Source organism: Electrona antarctica (assembly GCF_951216825.1).
Source record: "Electrona antarctica genome assembly, chromosome: 11".
NCBI lineage: Eukaryota > Metazoa > Chordata > Actinopteri > Myctophiformes > Myctophidae > Electrona > Electrona antarctica.
In genome coordinates this window covers 4,391,975-4,414,574 of record NC_136792.1, presented here as the reverse complement: position 1 = coordinate 4,414,574, position 22,600 = coordinate 4,391,975, and the positions used below count along the sequence as shown (strand labels likewise).

The 22,600-nt window shown below is 45.7% G+C and overlaps 1 protein-coding gene across 4 annotated transcripts in view; it reads left to right on the top strand.

The window, feature by feature from the left end:
* The window catches only part of mre11a (MRE11 homolog A, double strand break repair nuclease), a 35,569-nt gene that overhangs the window by 3,740 nt on the left and 9,229 nt on the right, over window positions 1-22,600 (top strand). For all 4 annotated transcript variants that reach the window (XM_079514806.1, XM_079514807.1, XM_079514808.1 and 1 more), the window contains exons 5-12: window positions 723-810; window positions 2,381-2,522; window positions 2,935-3,049; window positions 3,954-4,139; window positions 15,097-15,268; window positions 15,469-15,549; window positions 17,147-17,279; window positions 20,088-20,191. In XM_079514806.1, coding sequence (XP_079370932.1) covers window positions 723-810; window positions 2,381-2,522; window positions 2,935-3,049; window positions 3,954-4,139; window positions 15,097-15,268; window positions 15,469-15,549; window positions 17,147-17,279; window positions 20,088-20,191 — 1,021 coding nt within the window. The remainder of the gene's footprint in view (window positions 1-722; window positions 811-2,380; window positions 2,523-2,934; window positions 3,050-3,953; window positions 4,140-15,096; window positions 15,269-15,468; window positions 15,550-17,146; window positions 17,280-20,087; window positions 20,192-22,600) is intronic.

Sequence of the window (22,600 nt, the reverse complement as noted above, 5' to 3'; positions counted from 1 at the left end):
GGTGGAGAAGAGATCTAGTAGAACTAAGTCAAGTAAACCAAGTCATTTCATGCTTGGTTGTGTGCGGTGCCGGAACTTGTGAGCTTTGTGAGCTTGTAGATCGACTATTCTCGGTAGCTAGTCTATAAATTAGACTAGCTACTAGCTAAATCACAATGCCATCAAGGCCTCACCTAGCTAAATCACAATGCCATCAAGGCCTCACCCTGCCAAAAATACATTTGAATAAAATCAACTGTAGATTTAGTCTTCTAAAATCCTATACTTAGTCAACTAAAAGTAGACTAAATGTAAAGAGTTTCAGATGGTTAAAATCGGACTAAAACTAAACAATTCTATTCAAAAGACTCCCGACTTTAACTTTGCTAAATCAAAGTTTGCTGTCAAAATTAACCCGGCTGTTAACCCATTTTGACCTGAGATCAGATTCTAAAAATGTCTTCTAAATCCTGACAGTTTTCTGAAAAAGCTATGTTTCTATGTCAGTCGTTCTTTGATTTTTCAAAAAAAAAGACCTACAAGCTCGTAGCGCGCCACTCGGTGGCGCGCTATGAGCTTGTAGATCTGCTATTTTTCAATAGCTAAAGCATAACATAATGCTAACACCAAAAGGGGTTCCCGCCCAAAATGGGTTAAACGACCTTTAGCTCTTTCTTGAACCCCCCCAATGTCCATATGCATTAGCCAACAGTGTTTTTGTTGAATGTTTGGTTCATGTGTAGGTTCCCCTGGGTCAACTATCAGGATGAAAACCTCAACATCTCCATCCCAGTGTTCAGTGTCCATGGAAACCATGACGACCCGTCTGGGGTGAGTTTCAACAGTGTTCAGTGTCCATGGAAACCATGACGACCCGTCTGGGGTGAGTTTCAACAGTGTTCAGTGTCCATGGAAACCATGACGACCCATCTGGGGTGAGTTTCAACAGTGTTCAGTGTCCATGGAAACCATGACGACCCGTCTGGGGTGAGTTTCAACAGTGTTCAGTGTCCATGGAAACCATGACGACCCATCTGGGGTGAGTTTCAACAGTGTTCAGTGTCCATGGAAACCATGACGACCCGTCTGGGGTGAGTTTCAACAGTGTTCAGTGTCCATGGAAACCATGACGACCCATCTGGGGTGAGTTTCAACAGTGTTCAGTGTCCATGGGAACCATGACGACCCGTCTGGGGTGAGTTTCAACAGTGTTCAGTGTCCATGGAAACCATGACGACCCATCTGGGGTGAGTTTCAACAGTGTTCAGTGTCCATGGAAACCATGACGACCCATATGGGGTGAGTTTAAACAGTGTTCAGTGTCCATGGGAACCATGACGACCCATCTGGGGTGAGTTTCAACAGTCTTCAGTGTCCATGGGAACCATGACGACCCATCTGGGGTGAGTTTCAACAGTGTTCAGTGTCCATGGAAACCATGACGACCCATCTGGGGTGAGTTTCAACAGTGTTCAGTGTCCATGGAAACCATGACGACCCATCTGGGGTGAGTTTCAACAGTGTTCAGTGTCCATGGAAACCATGACGACCCGTCTGGGGTGAGTTTCAACAGTGTTCAGTGTCCATGGAAACCATGACGACCCGTCTGGGGTGAGTTTCAACAGTGTTCAGTGTCCATGGGAACCATGACGACCCATCTGGGGTGAGTTCCTGGGGTTAGACTGTGTTCTGTCGGATGTGCATTTTCTGAATATAGTGTATAGGCCAGTGATTCTCAACCGTTTGATTTTCAAGGACGCCCCGTTTGATAAGCATTGGGGACACAAATGGGACACCATTTGACACATCTGTGTCCCTGGGACTCCAATCTACACTGTGAAGTCCTCAGTGATAATTTAACTCTTGAGAGTGTACAAATTACAGGGCCCATTGTACACTGTCAGAGTAGACTTTTTAATAGGGATGTCCCGATACACTTTTTTCGCATCCGATCCCTATACCTCAATTTCTGTGTTAGCCGATACCGAATACCGATACCAGGGTCGTGATTTCATGTTGTGTTTATAGCTATCTAGCTATATATCTCGTGTTGTGTTAGCAGACTCCTCACTCAAATGTGCACTTGCAGTTTGGGCAACTCCAAAGCAAACTCCACATGTCCCAACATTTTATGTACCTGCCATAGTGTCAACCCCTTACCCCTGTGTCGGTCGGATCTGTGGTTAGACTGGCATTTTCACCGATACCGATATGACCCGATATGACAAATAAGGGCCGATCTGATACTTTTCCCGATACCGATACAGTATCGGGACATCTCTACTTTTTAACAGACGTGTAAGGGTCTGTTTGGACCCCTGGTGGTCCCTGGACCACCTCACCAGGGGTGCTGTATATGCTTATGTTGTGTAATGGTCTTTGCGTGTTTTCTGTCTTCCAGTCTGAAGGCCTCTGTGCGTTGGATGTGCTCAGCTCTTGCGGCCTCCTCAACCACTTTGGACGCAACCAATCAGTGGAGAAGATAGAGATTAGTCCCATCCTCATGCAGAAAGGCAGCACCAAGCTGGCCTTATATGGGATTGGTGAGTGTCTGGAGGAGAGCGGAGGTTGAGGTGCTAAATAATCTTAACCCATTTTGGGCGGGAAGTGAACCCCTTTTGGTGTTAGCATCATGTTATGCTTTAGCTATTGAAAAATAGCAGATCTACAAGCTCATAGCGCTCCACCGAGTGGCGCGCTACGAGCTTGTAGGTCTGCTATATACGATAGATATGCTATAAACGTATCTTTTTCAGAAAACTGTCAGGATTTAGAAGACAATTTTAGAATCTGATCTCAGGTCAAAATGGGTTAAAGCATGACTTTGGACTACTAAAGTGCATGTGCGTGTGCGTGTGCGTGTGCGTGTGCGTGTGCGTGTGCGTGTGTGTGTGCGTGTGTGTGTGTGTGTGTGTGTGTGTGTGCGCGTGTGTGTGACACTGCGATCGTGGTTAGGCTCCATCCCTGATGAGCGCCTCTATAGAATGTTTCTCAACAACCAGGTAACGATGCTTCGACCCAAAGAAGACCAGGACCAATGGTTTAATCTCTTCACCATCCACCAGAACAGGTGTGTGTGTGTGTGTGTGCGTACACACGCATGCGTGTGTAGTGTACTACTAGTAGGTCAGAAGTATTTATCTTTTTCAAGAACTAGCCAGTTTGCTGTTACTGGCACATTTTTGTAGTGCCACTTAACCCATTTTGGGCGGGAACCCCTTTTGGTGTTTTAAACATTATGTTATAATTTAGCTATTGAAAAATAGCAGATCTACAAGCTTGTAGGCCTGCTATTTTTGAAAAATCGTGAAAATGTGCCTCACATTTGGAATATATTTTTTCAGAACGAACAAACTCAAATCTTTGCATCTGGAGGGTCCCTGGAACAACATATTTTCAGATGGGGGTTGGAGGCCAATTACAGATCATTTTTGGGGTCCTTGACATGAAATATTGAGTGATTTACGTAGGCCTAGAAACATAGGTATTTCAGAAAACTGTACAGTAAACTGTATTTCAGGCCTTTTATGGGTTAAAGTGCTATGTCTGTCCCTGTAAAAAATAAGCCTGTAAATAAAAACGAATGGAAAAATACAAATTAACGTACAGTAAATATCAATATGCTGTTGGCATCAACATTATCTTCAAGCAGTTGAGTATGGATTAAGGATTTAGTATAAAAAAAGTATTTTTATTTATTTTTTAACCCATTTTGGGCGTGAACCCCTTTTGGTGTTAGCATTATGTTATGCTTTAGCTATTGAAAAATAGCAGATCTACAAGCTCGTAGCGCGCCACCGAGTGGCGCGCTACAAGCTTGTAGGTCTGCTATTTTTGAAAAATCGAAGAACGACTGACATAGAAACATAGCTTTTTCAGAAAACTGTCAGGATGTAGAAGACATTTTTAGAATCTGATCTCGGGTCAAAATGGATTAAATCTTAAGTTTTGACATTGTGTGTGTCTTGTTGCAGAGCTAAACACGGTCCCACAAGCTACATCCCGGAGCAGTTTCTGGATGACTTCCTGGACCTGGTGGTTTGGGGACATGAACACGAGTGTCTGATCAACCCCACCCGGAACGAACAGAAGCTCTTCTACGTCACGCAGCCCGGAAGCTCCGTGGCCACGTCCCTGTCCCCTGGAGAGGCCGTCAAGAAGTACGTACTGTACACACACACACACACACACACACACACACACACACACACACACACACACACACACACACTCACACTCACACTCACTACCTACCTTATTGTTTTAGGTTTGGTGGTGGTGGTTTTTAGGGAGCATTGGTCCGAGGTGCGCTGGGGGTCGGGAGAGGGTTGGGGTTAGGTTTAGGTGTGCTGCCCCGGGGGAGGTTAGGGTGAGGGTTAGGGTGAGGGTTTGAGGTAGGTTGTCGTTCGGACCAATGCTCCGTCGGACCAAACGGATGAACCCGGTTTTTAGATAAGCTACACTTGTAGTCCCTGTGATTCACTAACATACTGGAAGTAACCTTTGAAATGTTTTGGGCATTGTTCTTTTTTTTTTTGTATTCTACCTTCAGTGGGGAGCCAATTTACTTCTCAAGCCGTTTGGCTGCTTTTTTTGGCATCCCAAGTTGTTGGAAGTGGAACTGTGTACATGTCCTAGGCTGCCCAAGATAAACACAAGTAGATTGCACCTGTAGCCTAGCTCTATGATGGTCTGGAGGAGTGGCTGGTACTTAATGACTTTGGTCATAAAGGCTTCCTCTAAGCTAGAATCAAAGGTGCAGGCCACTTCAAGAATGAAAACTGATCACACACACACACACACACACACACACACACACACACACACACACACACACACACACACACACACACACACACACACACACACACACACACACTACCTACCTTATTGTTATAGGTTTGGTGGTGGTGGTTTTTAGATAAGCTACACTTGTAGCCCCTGTGTTCAAGCTGTGACGCTCACTACTAGTACTACATACTGGAAGTAACCTTTGAAATGTTTTGGGCATTGTTTTTTTAAGTGGTGCAACCACTTCCCTGAGTGACTATGTGGCTGGCTGGCTGGCTGGGTGCGTCTGAGCACCACCTGCGCAACCTAACACACACACAAACACACGCACATATTAACTGTATATTTGGTGATTTCGGGTGTGCCAGTACAGTACAGTACAGTACAGTACAGTACAGTACGGTACAGTAGACACGGTAACTTTGTCATTTCTCAACCGTTTCGGACGCGAGGCGGCACGCCGGAATCGGGCCGGCACCCTGCGTGTGTTCCTTTGGGTCTGGAACTGGATTCTCAGTTGTAGTATTCTACCTTCAGTGGGGAGCCAATTAACTTCTCTAAAATGGTTAGGGCCAATGTGGGTTCTTGGGGAGAGATAAAGGACTACCCTTATTAGTTTATTTTGGCCTGTCTGTAGTTTATCTTTAGATTTTTAGATATATCACAGTACTGTACCAAGTTAATGAATTGCATTTGTATTTATTTATTTATTTTAGTTAGGCAGGTGTAATCAAAATGGCATTGAATTAATGCTGAGGCCAGTGTCCTCATGCCTACGTACAACGTGTAGGTGCAAAGCACATCTACGGTGCAAAGTCCGGCAGGGGGAAAGAAATTGGAACGCGAGCCAAGACTGCACTTAAGTGCAATTCCCTGTATCTGTGTCACATGGGTTTCACCACTACCCCCCCCCCCCCCCCCAGTGGCAGGTCCTGAGGTTTATGCACTCCATTGGGACAAATGAACGTGAATACAGATTACACAGTATGACCAATTCTTTCACCTCATAGTCACACGAGAGTCTTAGACAGTAAACATTGGAGTCATTCTTTTTTTTTTTTTAAACTAATTTTATTCAAAGAGTATGACATATTATGCAAGTTTCACAGAAAGAAAATACGACTCTTTGTTTTTATATTTTCTCCCACAACTCCTTTCCCAATCCTCCCCACCCACCCACCATCTTTCCCCACGAGGCCAGACACACAAACAACATAAATTATATACAGGTATAGAACCAATAAGTTGAGTACATAACTAAGATACATACAACATATATACAGGTATAAAACCAACAGGTCGAGTACATAACTATACTATACAAAGAAAGGGATCACATGGTTACGTTCACAGAAATAATTAATAAACAACTTAAAAGGGGGTAAAAAACATTGGAGTCATTCTTCACAAGCCACATACTGCATATCCTCAGGGGAAGATAAGGGCCACATGCTGCATATCCTCAGGGGAAGATAAGGGCCACATGCTGCATATCCTCAGGGGAAGATAAGGGCCACATGCTGCATATCCTCAGGGGAAGATAAGCCACATACTGCATATCCTCAGGGGAAGATAAGGGCCACATGCTGCATATCCTCAGGGGAAGATAAGGGCCACATGCTGCATATCCTCAGGGGAAGATAAGCCACATACTGCATATCCTCAGGGGAAGATAAGGGCCACATACTGCATATCCTCAGGGGAAGATAAGGGCCACATGCTGCATATCCTCAGGGGAAGATAAGCCACATACTGCATATCCTCAGGGGAAGATAAGGGGCCACATACTGCATATCCTCAGGGGAAGATAAGGGCCACATGCTGCATATCCTCAGGGGAAGATAAGGGCCACATACTGCATATCCTCAGGGGAAGATAAGGGGCCACATACTGCATATCCTCAGGGGAAGATAAGGGCCACATGCTGCATATCCTCAGGGGAAGATAAGCCACATACTGCATATCCTCAGGGGAAGATAAGGGCCACATGCTGCATATCCTCAGGGGAAGATAAGGGCCACATGCTGCATATCCTCAGGGGAAGATAAGGGCCACATACTGCATATCCTCAGGGGAAGATAAGGGCCACATGCTGCATATCCTCAGGGGAAGATAAGGGCCACATGCTGCATATCCTCAGGGGAAGATAAGGGCCACATGCTGCATATCCTCAGGGGAAGATAAGGGCCACATGCTGCATATCCTCAGGGGAAGATAAGCCACATACTGCATATCCTCAGGGGAAGATAAGGGCCACATGCTGCATATCCTCAGGGGAAGATAAGGGCCACATGCTGCATATCCTCAGGGGAAGATAAGCCACATACTGCATATCCTCAGGGGAAGATAAGGGCCACATACTGCATATCCTCAGGGGAAGATAAGGGCCACATGCTGCATATCCTCAGGGGAAGATAAGCCACATACTGCATATCCTCAGGGGAAGATAAGGGGCCACATACTGCATATCCTCAGGGGAAGATAAGGGCCACATGCTGCATATCCTCAGGGGAAGATAAGCCACATACTGCATATCCTCAGGGGAAGATAAGGGCCACATGCTGCATATCCTCAGGGGAAGATAAGGGCCACATGCTGCATATCCTCAGGGGAAGATAAGGGCCACATACTGCATATCCTCAGGGGAAGATAAGGGCCACATGCTGCATATCCTCAGGGGAAGATAAGGGCCACATGCTGCATATCCTCAGGGGAAGATAAGGGCCACATACTGCATATCCTCAGGGGAAGATAAGGGCCACATGCTGCATATCCTCAGGGGAAGATAAGGGCCACATGCTGCATATCCTCAGGGGAAGATAAGGGCCACATGCTGCATATCCTCAGGGGAAGATAAGGGCCACATACTGCATATCCTCAGGGGAAGATAAGGGCCACATGCTGCATATCCTCAGGGGAAGATAAGGGCCACATGCTGCATATCCTCAGGGGAAGATAAGGGCCACATGCTGCATATCCTCAGGGGAAGATAAGGGCCACATACTGCATATCCTCAGGGGAAGATAAGGGCCACATGCTGCATATCCTCAGGGGAAGATAAGGGCCACATGCTGCATATCCTCAGGGGAAGATAAGGGCCACATGCTGCATATCCTCAGGGGAAGATAAGCCACATACTGCATATCCTCAGGGGAAGATAAGGGCCACATGCTGCATATCCTCAGGGGAAGATAAGGGCCACATACTGCATATCCTCAGGGGAAGATAAGGGCCACATGCTGCATATCCTCAGGGGAAGATAAGGGCCACATACTGCATATCCTCAGGGGAAGATAAGGGCCACATGCTGCATATCCTCAGGGGAAGATAAGGGCCACATACTGCATATCCTCAGGGGAAGATAAGGGCCACATACTGCATATCCTCAGGGGAAGATAAGGGCCACATACTGCATATCCTCAGGGGAAGATAAGGGCCACATGCTGCATATCCTCAGGGGAAGATAAGGGCCACATGCTGCATATCCTCAGGGGAAGATAAGGGCCACATGCTGCATATCCTCAGGGGAAGATAAGGGCCACATACTGCATATCCTCAGGGGAAGATAAGGGCCACATGCTGCATATCCTCAGGGGAAGATAAGGGCCACATACTGCATATCCTCAGGGGAAGATAAGGGCCACATACTGCATATCCTCAGGGGAAGATAAGGGCCACATACTGCATATCCTCAGGGGAAGATAAGGGCCACATGCTGCATATCCTCAGGGGAAGATAAGGGCCACATGCTGCATATCCTCAGGGGAAGATAAGGGCCACATGCTGCATATCCTCAGGGGAAGATAAGGGCCACATACTGCATATCCTCAGGGGAAGATAAGGGCCACATACTGCATATCCTCAGGGGAAGATAAGGGCCACATGCTGCATATCCTCAGGGGAAGATAAGGGCCACATGCTGCATATCCTCAGGGGAAGATAAGGGCCACATGCTGCATATCCTCAGGGGAAGATAAGGGCCACATGCTGCATATCCTCAGGGGAAGATAAGGGCCACATACTGCATATCCTCAGGGGAAGATAAGGGCCACATACTGCATATCCTCAGGGGAAGATAAGGGCCACATACTGCATATCCTCAGGGGAAGATAAGGGCCACATACTGCATATCCTCAGGGGAAGATAAGGGCCACATACTGCATATCCTCAGGGGAAGATAAGGGCCACATACTGCATATCCTCAGGGGAAGATAAGGGCCACATACTGCATATCCTCAGGGGAAGATAAGGGCCACATGCTGCATATCCTCAGGGGAAGATAAGGGCCACATACTGCATATCCTCAGGGGAAGATAAGGGCCACATACTGCATATCCTCAGGGGAAGATAAGGGCCACATGCTGCATATCCTCAGGGGAAGATAAGGGCCACATGCTGCATATCCTCAGGGGAAGATAAGGGCCACATACTGCATATCCTCAGGGGAAGATAAGGGCCACATACTGCATATCCTCAGGGGAAGATAAGGGCCACATGCTGCATATCCTCAGGGGAAGATAAGGGCCACATACTGCATATCCTCAGGGGAAGATAAGGGCCACATGCTGCATATCCTCAGGGGAAGATAAGGGCCACATGCTGCATATCCTCAGGGGAAGATAAGGGCCACATGCTGCATATCCTCAGGGGAAGATAAGGGCCACATGCTGCATATCCTCAGGGGAAGATAAGGGCCACATACTGCATATCCTCAGGGGAAGATAAGGGCCACATACTGCATATCCTCAGGGGAAGATAAGGGCCACATGCTGCATATCCTCAGGGGAAGATAAGGGCCACATGCTGCATATCCTCAGGGGAAGATAAGGGCCACATACTGCATATCCTCAGGGGAAGATAAGGGCCACATGCTGCATATCCTCAGGGGAAGATAAGGGCCACATGCTGCATATCCTCAGGGGAAGATAAGGGCCACATACTGCATATCCTCAGGGGAAGATAAGGGCCACATGCTGCATATCCTCAGGGGAATATAAGGGCCACATGCTGCATATCCTCAGGGGAAGATAAGGGCCACATACTGCATATCCTCAGGGGAAGATAAGGGCCACATGCTGCATATCCTCAGGGGAAGATAAGGGCCACATACTGCATATCCTCAGGGGAAGATAAGGGCCACATGCTGCATATCCTCAGGGGAAGATAAGGGCCACATGCTGCATATCCTCAGGGGAAGATAAGGGCCACATGCTGCATATCCTCAGGGGAAGATAAGGGCCACATGCTGCATATCCTCAGGGGAAGATAAGGGCCACATGCTGCATATCCTCAGGGGAAGATAAGGGCCACATACTGCATATCCTCAGGGGAAGATAAGGGCCACATGCTGCATATCCTCAGGGGAAGATAAGGGCCACATGCTGCATATCCTCAGGGGAAGATAAGGGCCACATACTGCATATCCTCAGGGGAAGATAAGGGCCACATGCTGCATATCCTCAGGGGAAGATAAGGGCCACATGCTGCATATCCTCAGGGGAAGATAAGGGCCACATACTGCATATCCTCAGGGGAAGATAAGGGCCACATGCTGCATATCCTCAGGGGAAGATAAGGGCCACATGCTGCATATCCTCAGGGGAAGATAAGGGCCACATGCTGCATATCCTCAGGGGAAGATAAGGGCCACATGCTGCATATCCTCAGGGGAAGATAAGGGCCACATGCTGCATATCCTCAGGGGAAGATAAGGGCCACATGCTGCATATCCTCAGGGGAAGATAAGGGCCACATACTGCATATCCTCAGGGGAAGATAAGGGCCACATGCTGCATATCCTCAGGGGAAGATAAGGGCCACATACTGCATATCCTCAGGGGAAGATAAGGGCCACATGCTGCATATCCTCAGGGGAAGATAAGGGGTCGATAGGACTGCATATCCTCAGGGGAAGATAAGGGGTCGATAGGACTACATATCCTCAGGGGAAGATAAGGGGTCGATAGGACTGCATATCCTCAGGGGAAGATAAGGGGGCGATAGGACTGCATATCCTCAGGGGAAGATAAGGGCCACATGCTGCATATCCTCAGGGGAAGATAAGGGGTCGATAGGACTGCATATCCTCAGGGGAAGATAAGGGGTCGATAGGACTGCATATCCTCAGGGGAAGATAAGGGGTCGATAGGACTGCATATCCTCAGGGGAAGATAAGGGGTCGATAGGACTGCATATCCTCAGGGGAAGATAAGGGGTCGATAGGACTGCATATCCTCAGGGGAAGATAAGGGGTCGATAGGACTGCATATCCTCAGGGGAAGATAAGGGGTCGATAGGACTGCATATCCTCAGGGGAAGATAAGGGGTCGATAGGACTGCATATCCTCAGGGGAAGATAAGGGGTCGATAGGACTGCATATCCTCAGGGGAAGATAAGGGGTCGATAGGACTGCATATCCTCAGGGGAAGATAAGGGGTCGATAGGACTGCATATCCTCAGGGGAAGATAAGGGGTCGATAGGACTGCATATCCTCAGGGGAAGATAAGGGGTCGATAGGACTGCATATCCTCAGGGGAAGATAAGGGGTCGATAGGACTGCATATCCTCAGGGGAAGATAAGGGGTCGATAGGACTGCATATCCTCAGGGGAAGATAAGGGGTCGATAGGACTGCATATCCTCAGGGGAAGATAAGGGGTCGATAGGACTGCATATCCTCAGGGGAAGATAAGGGGTCGATAGGACTGCATATCCTCAGGGGAAGATAAGGGGTCGATAGGACTGCATATCCTCAGGGGAAGATAAGGGGTCGATAGGACTGCATATCCTCAGGGGAAGATAAGGGGGCGATAGGACTGCATATCCTCAGGGGAAGATAAGGGGTCGATAGGACTGCATATCCTCAGGGGAAGATAAGGGGTCGATAGGACTGCATATCCTCAGGGGAAGATAAGGGGTCGATAGGACTGCATATCCTCAGGGGAAGATAAGGGGTCGATAGGACTGCATATCCTCAGGGGAAGATAAGGGGTCGATAGGACTGCATATCCTCAGGGGAAGATAAGGGGTCGATAGGACTGCATATCCTCAGGGGAAGATAAGGGGTCGATAGGACTGCATATCCTCAGGGGAAGATAAGGGGTCGATAGGACTGCATATCCTCAGGGGAAGATAAGGGGGCGATAGGACTGCATATCCTCAGGGGAAGATAAGGGGTCGATAGGACTGCATATCCTCAGGGGAAGATAAGGGGTCGATAGGACTGCATATCCTCAGGGGAAGATAAGGGGTCGATAGGACTGCATATCCTCAGGGGAAGATAAGGGGTCGATAGGCGAGTTGGCGAATGGGTACTGCTCCCATTTAGGAGGCAGGAAGTGCATACCATTCCATAACATTGTCGCAGCTTGTAATCTGCATGATCTTTGTTATAGATTATCTTTGGTTGAACGTACCGTAAATATCAATTGTATTAGGTGGTCAGGTAACAGGTTATTCCTTCATTTTTGGTCAGCGGTCCTTCATCTACATACTGTACAGTTGAAGCTCTGGCTGTAGTTCTTCTGACACGCCACTGGGTGGCAGTAATATACTGTACTATATATTAGGGCATTCACTTCTAGTCATTTTTACTAGTTGACTAGTTGCCTAGTTTACTAGTCGACTAGTCGACTAGTTGTTTAACCACCTATTATGTAAAAAAAAAACCAAAAAACATTTTTTTTTAAATAAATATTTGTACATTTAAAAACTGTGTACATGGTGACTATAACTATAATCTACCTGATCTTGAGGCAAACAAAATCAGGGAAAAAATAAAAAAAAATAACTTTTTTTTTTCTTCTTATCAACTAGTCAACTAGTACCAGCAAGGTCGACTAGTGGATTTACTAGTCGACTAGTAAACTAGTCGACTAGTTGCTTAATGCCCTACTATATATACAGGCAATGAATAGAGGGTATGCACATAATAGTCGTTTAATGCAATCAGATAGGACTTTTCTTTTTGGATGTATGGGCTGTCAAGGCCAGAAAGTAGTTTTGCCACTCAGTAGGCGTTCCTGCATAACTTCTGGGCATGATGATGATGTCATGGCAGCGCAGCACATTTGTGTGGATGTGGTGTTGCAATGCAACTATCAATTATTTAGTTGTGATTCCTCTTATCGATTACTTATGGATCATCAGTCAACACGATTTCTTGTACTGTGTCCCCGTTCAAGACATGTACAACAGACAGTATGTTCAGGCCCGAACGGAATACGCGGCCGCGGTGTTCCGATGAAAACGCCGCAGATTTTCCGCGGAAATTTAACCCGTTCATGTTGTAGTTTACTTTACCCAGGCCAGCATAATATTAACCAGTGGATGCATCCCGCCCCTCCCTCCTCCCCTCATTCTCTACTGCTGACTAATATGTTGGAGGCTCTGGACGAGAATATTTAATATAGCTTTATATCAAAACTTCAAAAGCTGTCGGAAGTCTTTTTTTTCAAGTGCCGTATCTGTTACCTTCGCTGCCCTGACTGCATGGCTGGCTGTCACTAGTGTCCAAATGCCGGTGGTCGCATATTGCTCGCGCTCGTGCACAACGCAACAAACAAACTTCGGGAGAGAACGCAAGCACTTTTCATGGCCACGGACAACGAGAGCACAGTCTAACTGAGGGAGGGAGAGTGAGAGCTGTTTCTGTTTGTGGCATGACGATCACAGATCTACGCTTCATGCAACGAATGTACCCGTACGTTTGTTCTATTAAAGGGTAGATCGCTACCGTTTGGGGGCTTAGCAGCCCCCCAGACGGTAGCCGATCTAGCCTTATAGAACGAACGTACCGATATGCTGTGAGCCTAGCCTGTTGCTAACGCGACCCCCCTCCTCTCTCTCTCTCTCTGCGTATCTCTCTCTCTCTCTCTCGCGCGCGTCTCTCTCTCTCTCTAACGCAACTCTCTAACGCGACTCTCTCTCCCCCGTTGAAGTTGCAATAGTTGGATCACTGCAGTGTTGCACTGTTCATATTAGCTGCTTTGATATTATAGGAAATGGCCTACCATACATTTTTTATTTTACATTTTATGTTATTAGTATTTGCATCTGAACTTGTCATTAGCCTAACTGTATAGATACATACCATACCATAGCCTATTTGAATAATAATAAATAGGATAGTAAATAGTACTGTGACCAGATTTGACTGAGGGACTGCCATTGGATTTCTTTTCATGTCATATGAAAGCAGGGAATCATAGTTTAAAATGGATGTTGATTTTATTATGGTATTTGCCATAGGCAATATGGCAATATTGTTATAAAAAAACGTTAAAATGACCAGTGAGCACCTGCAACTGCACTTTTTAATATTTTATGAGGACTTGGTTTCAATAAATGAGTCCAGTACATTTTACAGGGTGCTAACTGTCTAACAGACCCAAAATGTGATTTATTCATTATGATCTGTTTGAAAAGTAGAAATATAGGCCTCCTTCTTATAGCTGCCTCCTTCCAATAAAAGCCCGGTATCAGAATCGGTTAAGACAAATAAAAGCCCCGGATTATAAATGAGGATTTACGGTAGATCTTAATTACTTTGTTGTGGTACTTTAAGGTTTATTTGGCATATTTAGAGTTATTTTTGCTCTAAACACATTGATTATAGTCCTGGATAACTGTCTAAAACCTTCAAAGAAAAAAAAAACACTCCGCAGAATCCCGCAGATTTTCCTCCGGAGTCACCGCAGAAAAACAGAAAAAAACCCGCAGATTCCGTTTGGCCTTAGTTATAAGCTATGATAACTAAAACTAAGACTAAATAAACTGACAATTTCGTCAACAAATAAAAACTAGACTAAAATGTTAGGAAGGGATTAGTGGATCCAGTATAAGTCATTTTACACTTGGTTGCATGCTGAAAATAGCCGATCTACAAGCTCACAACGCATCGCACTGCACCGTGAGCTTGTAGATCGGCTATTTTCAGCAAGTGTAAAAGCAGTCATTACGACGGCATCAACGCCCGCCAAAATACATTTTAGTCGACTAAATCAACTGTAGATTTAGTCGACTAAAATCTTAAGACATTTAGTCGACTAAAAAACTAGACTAACACTAAAACATTCACCCAGGTGACTAAAATATGACTAAAACTAAATGAAAAGTATTCAAGAGACTATGACTAAAACTCAATAGAAATGTTGCTGTCAAAAACAACAATGGTGTGTTGTTATGTTGTCTTCAGGGACAGTACAGAGTAGACTAGTATAGCATTATGTTATGATGTGGTCAGGGACATGTACAGTACAGCAGTGTGGTGTTATGTTGTGGTCAGGGACATGTACATCAGTGTACACATCTGTGTGTTGATCCAGACACATAGGGCTGCTGAGGGTGAAGGGCCGTAAAATGAACCTGCAGAAGATTCCGCTGAAGACCGTGCGTCAGTTCTACTTCCAGGATGTGGTGTTGGCCGACCACCAAGACATCTTCACTCCTGATACTCCCCAGGTCACGAAGAAAGTGGAGCAGTTCTGCCACGCCAAGGTGACACACACACACACACACACACACACACACACACACACACACACACACACACACACACACACACACACACACACACACACACACACACACACACACAGAAGGAATGTTTATTTGTTTTTGCTGTATGTCTTGTGTGCATAAGAGTGAAATTCCTTGGTTCAAGCAACATTTTTGCAACATTTCTTTTTTTTGCACAGATAATGGAGATGCTAGAGGAAGCTGAAAGAGACCGAATAGGAAGTCCTCTCACTCCAGAGAAACCTCTGATTCGACTCAGAGTAAGTATTATATTGTAATTAAATGATAACACTAGAGAGGCCTGTGAAACAGAAGGTCCCCAGTTCGCCACCCCGGGCCCAGTTCACCACCCCGGGCCCAGTTCACCACCCCGGGCCCAGTTCACCACCCCGGGCCCAGTTCACCACCCCGGCCCCAGTCAGTCAACTGTATGTGTCAAAGTGTCTTTGAGGAAGACATTTTACCTCAAACTGCTCCCAGGGTGCTCCATTACTCTATCCGGTAATGCACGCACGCACGTGCACACACGCACACACACACTGTTTCCATATCTACTCCACTTTAGTCTAGACTCAGATTAGCAGCCTACAAAGCAAATTAATACCAGTGACCAGTCTAATGGTGTTGTGTCGTGCGTGCGTGTGTGCGTGCGTGCGTGCGTGCTTTAATAACCACACAGCTAGCTCCTGTACTGTACATCACAGTTGCGTACCAAATTCAGACATACTCAACTACATTATTTTAAAAGAAAATGCAGAAATATCTTTGAATTGCATACTGTATACAGCATCACAGATAACATTCATTCATTCATTCATTCATTCATTCATTCATTCATTCATTCAATATCGTAAGGGATAATAACTAGGGATGTGCCGATGAGACATTTTGTCCGATATCGATATCCGATATAATTAATTGGTGTTATGGCCGATAACCGATATTACCGATATGATCTCATTCTGTATTGAGAAATTATAATAACTTTGTCCATTCTGAAAAATAACAGGGTATCTGCACTGCAGGCTTAGGCAAGTCAGATTTAACTTAAATACCTTTTATATTTAATATTGTGAGCTTGTAGATCACTTTGGGCTTGTTTATCTGTAAAGACAGATTAATCTAAAAACAACTAGAATCGGCTGACACCGATGTGTTTGCCGATCTCCCATCACTAATAATAACACACAATGATCAGCACCAGATAGTTTAGTTCCTCTTTGGGCAGATATGTTTAACAGTGGAACAAAGTCCAACTTTATGCGCAGGAGTTAGTTACTGTATTTCTAAAGTTGTATGTTAAAGAGTGTTTACACGTATGTTTTATGTTTTACTCCATCTAACAGACAATCAAGCAAAGTCAATGAACTTTAAGCTCTCATCTGTACATGAGTAAAACTACTTTCTGGCCTTGTTAGCCCATACTATCCAAACAGAAAAGTCTGATTGTCATTAAATGATGTTAAACAACATTAACCCATTTTGACCTGAGATCAGATTCTAAAAATGTCTTCTACATCCTGACAGTTTTCTGAAAAAGCTATGTTTATATGTCAGTCGTTCTTCGATTTTTCAAAAATAGCAGACCTACAAGCTCGTAGCGCGCCACTCGGTGGCGCGCTATGAGCTTGTAGATCTGCTATTTTTCAATAGCTAAAGCATAACATAATGCTAACACCAAAAGGGGTTCCCGCCCAGAATGGGTTAAACTCACTTTGCCACTCACAAGTGTGCTGTGTGTGTCTAGAACGAGCTTACATTTTTTCTTTCTTGCCTTGATCTCCTCAAATCCAACTCTTCACTGCCAAAAATGTCTGTAGACTTCCTCTGGTTTTAATTAATCATCTTTGTTCCCAGGTGGACTACAGTGGAGGGTTCGAGGCCTTCAATCTGTCTCGTTTCAGTCAGAAGTTTGTCGACCATGTGGCCAACCCCAAGGATGTCGTTGCCTTGGTCAGACATAAGGAAAAAAAGGCGGGCGGCATCAAAGGTCTATAAATGATTTATTTTGCATTTGCCTTGTATTTGCATGGCTGTTTGTGTCTGACATTTGTTGTTCACGCTATAGACAAATCCATAGAGCGGCAACCATAACTGCCTATAGACAAATCCACAGAGCGGCTACCATAACTGCCTATAGACAAATCCACAGAGCGGCTACCATAACTGCCTATAGACAAATCCACAGAGCGGCAACCATAACTGCCTATAGACAAATCCACAGAGCGGCAACCATAACTGCCTATAGACAAATCCACAGAGCGGCAACCATAACTGCCTATAGACAAATCCACAGAGCGGCTACCATAACTGCCTATAGACAAATCCACAGAGCGGCAACCATAACTGCCTATAGACAAATCCACAGAGCGGCAACCATAACTGCCTATAGACAAATCCACAGAGCGGCAACCATAACTGCCTATAGACAAATCCATAGAGCGGCAACCATAACTGCCTATAGACAAATCCACAGAGCGGCAACCATAACTGCCTATAGACAAATCCACAGAGCGGCAACCATAACTGCCTATAGACAAATCCACAGAGCGGCAACCATAACTGCCTATAGACAAATCCACAGAGCGGCAACCATAACTGCCTATAGACAAATCCACAGAGCGGCAACCATAACTGCCTATAGACAAATCCACAGAGCGGCTACCATAACTGCCTATAGACAAATCCACAGAGCGGCTACCATAACTGCCTATAGACAAATCCACAGAGCGGCAACCATAACTGCCGAGACACCGCAACTACAGGGCAGCGCTCTGTAGATTCATCCAATCCATTGTGTTTATATAATTGTCTATTCAAAGAAGTAAGTTATTTGATTTGTACGTTTCCATTCGCTCGTTCAGTTTCGTTCATTGCGCAGCAAATATTTTATGGATTACAATAATATAAAAAAATCCCATATTCAGTAACACGTAGCTGATACTTGTGTCAACCAAATGTGGTTTTATTGAAAGGCAATTAAACGCTAGATGGTAAGGAAGCAACAGGTGTCATTTCAAAAGTTATTTCGCCTCAGTTCAGTGCAAATCTGTTTAACCCATTTAGGCCTGACGTCGAAATAAAAAAAAAGTCTTCTGAAAGAATATATATTCAAAGATTTGTGCCGCATTTTCACAATTTAAAAAAAATAGCAGACCTACAAGCTCGTAGCGCGCCACTCGGTGGCGCGCTATGAGCTTGTAGATCTGCTATTTTCTAATAGCTAAAGTATAACATAATGCTTAGTTAAAACACCAAAAGGGGTTCCCGTACAGAATGGGTTAATTAATCGGATTATCCGAACTTTGCTTTTCGCTTGATACCGTTTCATAGAGAGACAATATAATTACGATCTATATACCAAACGAAAACTGGAGCAAGATTGAACTGGAGGGTAATGGATAATGGGTTGCGCAGTCTTCTCACTGGCACGGTGATTGGTTTCATTATTGTAACGCCCCAAACCACACCTATGCATAATGTAACGCATTGTAATGGCTACCGTAGGTGTTTTAGGGATTTAGGCTGGTGTCCAAAATCGCAACTTTGGTGGGGGAACAACCCTCCCCCAATGCTAAATCCCCAAATAGTGGATTTAGGGACCTCGGACGAAAATAGAGCCCTAAGGTCTCAGAGGCATTTGCCCATCGGGCCCATCGGGCAAGTACAGGTCATGTTCTACTTGCCCACAGGTCATAATGGGTCCATTATGAAAAGAATATACATTTAATTAACCTATCATTTTAAATGATAGGTACATTTTTAATTACCGTTACATTTAACACATTTTTGTGATAATAAATGTCAGTCATACTTCAATTGTTATGCCAAATACCTACATACACAGCTATGAAATATGACTTTTATTTAACTTATTTCATATCAACAGTGAAAACGGCACATCATAGGTACTGTAAACAGTGCTCTTATTTTACATTCCACAGACCAGAAGACAGAGCGCTCTGGCCACGTGTTTACATTCCACAGACCAGAAGACAGAGCGCTCTGGCCACGTGTTTACATTCCACAGACCAGAAGACAGAGTGCTCTGGCCACGTGTTTACATTCCACAGACCAGAAGACAGAGTGCTCTGGCCACGTGTTTACATTCCACAGACCAGAAGACAGAGTGCTCTGGCCACGTGTTTACATTCCACAGACCAGAAGACAGAGTGCTCTGGCCACGTGTTTACATTCCACAGACCAGAAGACAGAGCGCTCTGGCCACGTGTTTAGACAGATATCTTGTGTTCCATCCATCCATCTTCAACCGCTTATCCGTAGTCGGGTCGCGGGGGTAACAGCTCCACCAGAGTGCTCCAGACTTCCCTCTCCAGAGCAACATTAGTGACTTCCTCCTGGGGGATTCCGAGACGTTCCAAGGCCAGTGAGTCGATGTATTTCCTCCAACTGCGCCTTGGTCTGCCCCGGGGTCTCCTCCCAGGGGACGTGCGTCGAGGACCTCCCTAGGGAGGCGCCCGAGAGGCATCCTAACCAGATGCCCGAACCACCTCAGCTGACTCCTTTCCAGAAAACTCATTCTCAGGCCGCTTGTATTCGCGACCTTATTCTTTCGGTCATGACCCGTGTACCGCTGCGTCGCCTCAAATAACTTCGGGCAACCTGATAGCAAACGCCACCTGTACGTACGTTTTATTTACCTGCCCAGGGCAGGTGGGCAACCTGAGAGTTTTATTTTTTGGGCAACCCTTAGTTCCTTTACAAGGTTTCCACCCGGCAGAAACCATCTGTAGACTAGAGGAGGCTAACATTTCATTTCATTGTATATGTACTGCAGATGAGATGTCTGACATCGACTACAGCCAGGTGTTGAAAAACACTTCAGTGGAAGGTCTGCGAGTGGAGGACCTGGTCCAGCAATACTTTGAGGCAGCTGAGCAGGTATGAAGCCCCGTGGCAACTTGGATGCTATGCTGGCCGCATCTACAGTTACAATGCCCTCCATTGACAGCCCCATTCATTCACATCTACAGTTACAATGCCCTCCATTGACAGCCCCATTCATTCACATCTACAGTTACAATACCCTCCATTGACAGCCCCATTCATTCACATCTACAGTTACAATGCCCTCCATTGACAGCCCCATTCACATCTACAGTTACAATGCCCTCCATTGACAGCCCCATTCATTCACATCTACAGTCACAATGCCCTCCATTGACAGCCCCATTCACATCTACAGTTACAATGCCCTCCATTGACAGCCCCATTCACATCTACAGTTACAATGCCCTCCATTGACAGCCCCATTCATTCACATCTACAGTCACAATGCCCTCCATTGACAGCCCCATTCACATCTACAGTTACAATGCCCTCCATTGACAGCCCCATTCACATCTACAGTTACAATACCCTCCATTGACAGCCCCATTCACATCTACAGTTACAATGCCCTCCATTGACAGCCCCATTCACATCTACAGTTACAATGCCCTCCATTGACAGCCCCATTTATTCACATCTACAGTTACAATGTCCTCCATTGACAGCCCCATTCATTAACATCTACAGTTACAATGCCCTCCATTGACAGCCCCATTCACATCTACAGTTACAATACCCTCCATTGACAGCCCCATTCACATCTACAGTTACAATACCCTCCATTGACAGCCCCATTCACATCTACAGTTACAATACCCTCCATTGACAGCCCCATTCACATCTACAGTTACAATGCCCTCCATTGACAGCCCCATTCACATCTACAGTTACAATGCCCTCCATTGACAGCCCCATTCACATCTACAGTTACAATGCCCTCCATTGACAGCCCCATTTATTCACATCTACAGTTACAATGCCCTCCATTGACAGCCCCATTCACATCTACAGTTACAATGCCCTCCATTGACAGCCCCAATCATTCACATCTACAGTTACACCGCCCTCCATTGACAGCCCCATTCACATCTACAGTTACAATACCCTCCATTGACAGCCCCATTCACATCTACAGTTACAATGCCCTCCATTGACAGCCCCATTCACATCTACAGTTACAATGCCCTCCATTGACAGCCCCATTCACATCTACAGTTACAATGCCCTCCATTGACAGCCCCATTTATTCACATCTACAGTTACAATGCCCTCCATTGACAGCCCCATTCACATCTACAGTTACAATGCCCTCCATTGACAGCCCCAATCATTCACATCTACAGTTACACCGCCCTCCATTGACAGCCCCATTCACATCTACAGTTACAATGCCCTCCATTGACAGCCCCATTTATTCACATCTACAGTTACAATGCCCTCCATTGACAGCCCCATTCACATCTACAGTTACAATACCCTCCATTGACAGCCCCATTCACATCTACAGTTACAATGCCCTCCATTGACAGCCCCATTCACATCTACAGTTACAATGCCCTCCATTGACAGCCCCATTCACATCTACAGTTACAATGTCCTCCATTGACAGCCCCATTCACATCTACAGTTACAATGCCCTCCATTGACAGCCCCATTTATTCACATCTACAGTTACAATGCCCTCCATTGACAGCCCCATTCATTCACATCTACAGTTACAATGCCCTCCATTGACAGCCCCATTCACATCTACAGTTACAATACCCTCCATTGACAGCCCCATTCACAAAACCATCTAAAGTTACAATGCCCTCCATTGACAGCCCCATTCACATCTACAGTTACAATACCCTCCATTGACAGCCCCATTCACATCTACAGTTACAATGCCCTCCATTGACAGCCCCATTCACATCTACAGTTACAATGCCCTCCATTGACAGCCCCATTCACATCTACAGTTACAATACCCTCCATTGACAGCCCCATTCACATCTACAGTTACAATGCCCTCCATTGACAGCCCCATTCACATCTACAGTTACAATGCCCTCCATTGACAGCCCCATTCACATCTACAGTTACAATGCCCTCCATTGACAGCCCCATTCACATCTACAGTTACAATGCCCTCCATTGACAGCCCCATTCACATCTACAGTTACAATGCCCTCCATTGACAGCCCCATTCACATCTACAGTTACAATGCCCTCCATTGACAGCCCCATTCACATCTACAGTTACAATGCCCTCCATTGACAGCCCCATTCACATCTACAGTTACAATGCCCTCCATTGACAGCCCCATTCACATCTACAGTTACAATGCCCTCCATTGACAGCCCCATTCACATCTACAGTTACAATACCCTCCATTGACAGCCCCATTCACATCTACAGTTACAATGCCCTCCATTGACAGCCCCATTCACATCTACAGTTACAATGCCCTCCATTGA